This window comes from Limulus polyphemus, unplaced genomic scaffold (assembly GCF_000517525.1).
Source record: "Limulus polyphemus unplaced genomic scaffold, Limulus_polyphemus-2.1.2 Scaffold8625, whole genome shotgun sequence".
In the NCBI taxonomy this organism is placed as follows: Eukaryota; Metazoa; Arthropoda; class Merostomata; order Xiphosura; family Limulidae; genus Limulus; species Limulus polyphemus.
Window position 1 is genome coordinate 9,542 of NW_013674235.1, and position 6,406 is coordinate 15,947.

Sequence of the window (6,406 nt, forward strand, 5' to 3'; positions counted from 1 at the left end):
CCTATAATATAGGCTGCAATTTGTATGATGATGGACCTAGGGTCTAGAAATAAAGTTATAACTGCAATTAGACGTAAAGTCTAGTACATTAGTTGGTGTAAGACATGATTTACAATCAGCCATTGCAATTACAAATCACTACATTAGGCCTATAATGTTTACTAGATCTAGATCTAGGCCTTGCCTGTTGCATATATTGCCAGTCTTGCACACCAGTTAATATGTTACATCAAACTCGTATTTTCTTTTTGTTGAACATACACTTACTTGTACCTTGTACTCTAGGGCTTGTATTTGATCTACAGATGAATGATGGAATAGTGTAATTTACTTCTGTACGTCAATTCGGTCTCACTATATTTCAGTGACGGCTTTTAAAAGTTAAAACTACAAGCGTAATACACACAAATAACGTAACGTCGTATTTACTTAAGGTAGAGCAGTTGCACTATATCCTAGGGGAGGGCATAATTATTAATTAATAGGCATTATAGACCCGAGGAAATTTTGCGCCCCTTCATACCTGCGCTCTGGGGCGACTGCCCCCCCTTGCCCCCTCTTGCTACGCCATTGACCCTAGCTTCCTGGAGGATATCCTTATATCCTGTGTAGAACACTAGTTCCTTAGATGATATCGTTATGTTCAGTATAGATGTCCCCCGGTGGGACAGTGGTAAGTCTATTAATTTACAAAGCTAAAATCAGGGATTCGATTCTCCTCAGTGGACACAGCAGATAGCCCGATGTAGCTTTGCTATGAAAAACACATACAGTTAATATAGATATCTTACTTTTTAGATTATATTCCAATACCCAACATGGATCCCTTACTTTCTAAACTATATTCAAATGCTCTGCATAGATCTCTAACTTGGTGACTTATATTACAATGCCCAATATAGAGCTCTAACTTTATAAATGATACTCCAATGCTCAGTATAGATCTCTAACTTTCTACATTTTATTCCAATGCCCAGTGTATATATCTAACTTTCTGACTTATAGTACAATGCCCAGTAGAGATCTTTAAATTTCAAACTTTTATCTCAGTGCCTTTTGGACAATGTCAGAATGTTATATGGTATATTAATATCACTTAGAATTACTTATAATACTTTAAAAATATACAAAATTCCCATATGATATCACTGTAATATCATTTAGAAAACTTAAAAAAATTCTAGATGATATTGTAATGCCCTTTAAAAAAAAGTCCAAAGCTGCTAGCTGATATCGCAATACCTTTCAAACAGGTTGGGATTGCGTAGATGGCGTCCTTCTTTTCAATAGAATTGTTGGATAGTTGTGCTTACTCTACTTATTTGTTTAAAGCAAGACTAAGACAACTTTACAAGAATTAGTTTCTCTTAAATCAGTAATAGAGATAAAACCGACTGAAAAATGCAAGAAAGATTATACAACATGAGAATTCTAACTTCTTTGGCGTTATTTCTGTTTGAACTAGAGATATTTTAGCTACTAGGCTATTAGTAGTAATAAGAGTTTTGTTATTTCCAGTAGCAAAGAGCCAAAGGATCAGTACATGATGCAGGAATACCAACTTCCTGTTTCTGGGTATATGTCACCACGATCCTTGACTGAACAGCTTCCAGGTAAGAAACCAGTCAACTTTCTTTTATAACTAAAATACATCCAATTTCAGTTCAGTTCAATACTGCTTCATCTTGCGGGTCCCATTATTTATAAAGGGCCTAAAAAGAAACTTTCCGAAGATTACCTTACCAATAAACTACAAATAGGAGGCAGTATATTGCAGCGATGTAATTAGATTCATTTACATAGTGGTACTTATTACTTCCCAAATAATTTAGCTTCTAATTCCATGCACTATAAGTGTTTCGAATGTTGCTGATCAATTTGGATTTGGTTGTGCTGAGTTTACACTACTGATTATACTTACTTCTTTTTCTTAAAACTGAATTGATGATCAGCAACTTAAGTTTTCTTTTTCTGACGTATCAAAGTAAGGCCTTGTCTGTTAAACAAATATCCCGTGACGTGTATATATATCTTGTTATTTCCAGTAATGCTTTTAATTTTTTTAGGGTTTTCACCCCACCGAAATATACCATTGGTTATGATTATTTCTTGAACGTAAATATATCCATGTTACTTATTTTCTACTAGACTTTTTTTAAGGATCCGTTTTTAAAATATTACAAGAATAAATTTCCAAAGAAAGTTAATGATATGATTTGAAAAAACAACAACAAAAAAAAACAAGACCTTCAAGTCTACAATTAAAGGTATGGTCAATAGATGGCAGTATAGTGCATATTCCATGAGTTATATGATAAAGATTGAGCGAATACGTATACGGGGTAAACGTAATACCAAACATATATAAGCAAAGCATCCATAAATATATTAATTTCATCTTGTAAGGAAATATGAAATGTTTACAGTACGTTTCGTGTAAATATTATTAAAAACGATATGAAAGACATTTAATAGTTTTGTCAAGAAATGTCACCACGATTTATCACCACCAGAGATTCAAAACCATTTGTTCAAGAAGGGAAATATGTTGTTTATTTCAAGTGAGATATTTTATGCCTTTTATAGAAGAAACTGGAGTAATTAGTTTGTCTTTGTGTTTGATGGAACTTAAACTTACCCATCTTTTATCAAAAAAAGGGAAAAAATCGTTGTCAAGTTTTTCGTATTATCATCTAAACTATAGTAAAGCCAGTGTGTGTCACGTCACGTCACTTTTGATTTCTCGAAATAAGAGGAGTTATGAAAACCAAAATGGATCTATCCAGATAGAATAGTTCGATTACTGTCTGTCCATTACGAATTTAGTGATGGGGGTGCAAGGGGGCCGTGAGGGGGAGGGGTGCTGTGAAACCTTATAAGTGTTGTGAATGTTAGTATAATAAGCCTAAAGTAAAGACGTAGTGTGGGATCACCTAGCCTAGAACCAAGTGCATAAAATTTATCATGAAAGTAAAAATATCGATTCAATTTTAAACTTAAACCGTTTCTGAATTAAGCTATTTTCTGTTATGTCACCTACGTTTTTAATAAAAAGACAGACCTCTTTAATCAACGGAGACTCTATATTAAGAAATCAACAAAACATTTTCCAGTTTTGTTGTCTATACATTTCATTTTATACTTTCAGTACGTAGACTAACAACAATATTATGTTATACTTTTGTTCCTAAGCAGCATGATATAAAAGCAATTGTTGGAACGTAGTGTTACCAAAACATACTGGCTTTTCTATATATTAGAAGTTGTTAACCTAACTGCTTTTTACCAATAATTATTTTATAAATACGCCACGAATTCATTTCATGAATGATCTTAATTTTGATTGTCTCACAAAGGAGTTTACGAACGTTTGACTGCCTGAAATGCGCTTTTCTGCCTCTATGTTGATCAAGCTTGATTTCTCAAAATTTATTTATTGCAATTAGCTATGAAATGTGAGGTAAGGGTACACTATGGGGTGGGGGTGGTAGTACTTGCCCCGTCAAAAATGACGGGTTATACGCTACTCTTTTATAAGCCACATCTGCAGGAATAACTAAAAGATTTACTTCTATTTTGCTATTAGGTACGGACCATTATTTATTATGTTTGTTAAATCAGTTTACACTGTAGAATCTTTAGCCAGTTTGATTTTACATTTGAAGAACGAATTATTACAACCTATATTAATTAACATTGTGAGTTTGTCCGTGATCACCTTCAACATTTTTAGAATTAGAAGGACCAAACTTTCTAAACCGACTTGGGGTGTCCTTATCGATATGATGTAAGTAGCCCCCTACTGAGGGGTTACGAAGAGGGGTTAAAACGCGTTTGGAAAGTCACCTAGGTATGATAGGAACATAGAAGAAAGTTTTCAGGGTCGCTGAATCAAAATCTTGCAGCAGGTTCTGTGTTCCTCGCTCCTTTCTGGGTTCTGGGGGCGCCATATTTGACACTGTGTCATACCCCCATGAGTGGATGTCTTAACGGAGCTTGTTTCTTATATGGACCCCTTTTGGGGATAGCTGCAGAAGTAATTAATTTGGGATAATGGAGGAGCTTGATCGGTGAATCACGAGGGGGCTTTCAATCCCGCATCTAAGTGCTAATATTTTGTGCTATATACATTAACTAGATTCCTGTACTCTGTAAGCTCCTCTTCCAACTGTTAACATTAATTAGATTCCTGTACTCTGTAGGCTCCTCTTCCAACTGTTGTCATTCCTACAGAGTACAGTAATCTAGTTCTCCTCTTCCAACTGTTAACATTTAGAGGAATAACCATTTGTTAGATTACCATCCACTACTAAGTCTTATTCCTGTTTTTCAACGTTTAGAAGAGTAATTGATAAACTATTACATTTGTTTACAGTGTAAAGTATTCTCCAGTTAGAAGATTAACCATAATTATTATGCTTAGTAGATTATTTTACTTTCTAAAGTCTCCATAGTTTTGGTTTAGGTTTGGAGTGGTAAGGATGTCTTTCGTTGTTCAGTTATCTAATCACTGAAGAGTCCTTTTCTAGTTGTCCACTGATTCTAGGTACATTCACTTAAGATTTCAATAAAGACCTATGTATATGTGTTTTAATACGTCATCCTCAGACTTCAGTAAGTGTTCTACTTTCATATGTTTTAATACGTCAACCTCAGACTTCAGTAAGTGTTCTACTTTTATGTGTTTTAATACGTCAACCTCAGACTTCTACTTTTTGACTAACAGCGTTTGCATTTATTGTATCAGGTATTCCGGAAACTAAAACACCAGAGTTCGAAAGTTCTGGACCAAGATCACCATTTGATAGGTGAGTTAGCATGTTGGTCTTGAAAATGAAATTAAACAAAATGGTGGTTTTCACTACGTTATCTAAGGATCGTTCGTTAGAGCATCTAATTAAACAAATTAGTACTTTCTGAAAAAGAGCCTAATTACTGGTTATAAATACTAATTGGTTTAACTTAATTAACGTATAAATGCTTTCTATTAATTAATTAAGGACGTTATTTTGACAGTTTCAAAACATTTCGTGATAACTTTTAAGTTTAGGTAATAAAGTGTTACAACAAAATTTGTTGGGTCAAATGAGCTTATAAAATTACCAAGTTTCAAACTTATCCATTTGCAAAGACGTAAAAGGAACAACAAAAGTACAAACATCCAGACAAATGTCTAACATACTTTAGTATTATGGATTTAAGAGTAAGCTAAGTCTCCTAAGATGTCCAAACCTCCCGAGATATTGTTGGATACAGAAGTTAAATTATTGTTAACAACGAGGAGTAAGCTAAGTCTCCTAAGATGTCCAAACCTCCCGAGATATTGTTTGATACAAAAGTTAAATTATTGTTAACAACGAGGAGTAAGCTAAGTCTCCTAAGATATCCAAACCTCCCGAGATATTGTTGGATACAGAAGTTAAATTATTGTTAACAACGAGGAGTAAGCTAAGTCTCCTAAGATGTTCAAACCTCCCGAGATATTGTTTGATACAGAAGTTAAATTATTGTTAACAACGAGGAGTAAGCTAAGTCTCCTAAGATGTCCGAACCTCCCGAGATATTGTTGGATACAGGAGTTAAATTATTGTTAACAACGAGGAGTAAGCTAAGTCTCCTAAGATGTCCGAACTTCCCGAGATATTGTTTGATACAGACGTTAAATTATTGTTAACAACGAGGAGTAAGCTAAGTCTCCTAAGATGTCCGAACCTCCCGAGATATTGTTGGATACAGAAGTTAAATTATTGTTAACAACGAGGAGTAAGCTAAGTCTCCTAAGATGTCCGAACTTCCCGAGATATTGTTGGATACAGGAGTTAAATTATTGTTAACAACGAGGAGTAAGCTAAGTCTCCTAAGATGTCCAAACCTCCCGAGATATTGTTGGATACAGATGTTAAACCATTGTTAACAACGAGGGTACTCAACTGATTTAGTGCATTCTAATCATTTTATGTTTCAGTTTTTTGTCTATTGGATTGTGTTATTCTAGTCAGTTTATTATATAAGATCAACTCGATTACTTTATAAGTTAATTCGTTTATAAAGGTAGCTTTCCTGTTACTAATAATATCCAAGAATCCTACAACTACAATACAGTTTCGCCTTAGGTTTCATTGAAGCATGCGAAACGGTAAAACGCCAGTGAAAGCTGCTTTTTTTATTTATTTGCTTTTTCGCATTAACTATTTTGATTCAAATAAATATGTTGTTTTTTTCTAATGAGCAATAGGAATAAATGAAATGTATAGGATCTGTTGATAGCACAAGAGGTACATATGTATATATATATATATATATAAAGACATAGTCTGTTGATAGCACAAGAGGTACATATGTATATATATATATATAAAGACATAGTCTGTTGATAGCACAAGAGGTACATATGTATATATATATA

The 6,406-nt window shown here is 33.9% G+C and overlaps 1 protein-coding gene across 1 annotated transcript in view; it reads left to right on the forward strand.

Annotated features, from left to right (window-relative positions):
- The window catches only part of LOC111083217 (uro-adherence factor A-like), a 15,229-nt gene that overhangs the window by 4,777 nt on the left and 4,046 nt on the right, over positions 1–6,406 (forward strand). Inside the window, exons 2-3 of the mRNA XM_022379561.1 lie at positions 1,519–1,613; positions 4,748–4,808. Coding sequence (XP_022235269.1) covers positions 1,519–1,613; positions 4,748–4,808 — 156 coding nt within the window. The remainder of the gene's footprint in view (positions 1–1,518; positions 1,614–4,747; positions 4,809–6,406) is intronic.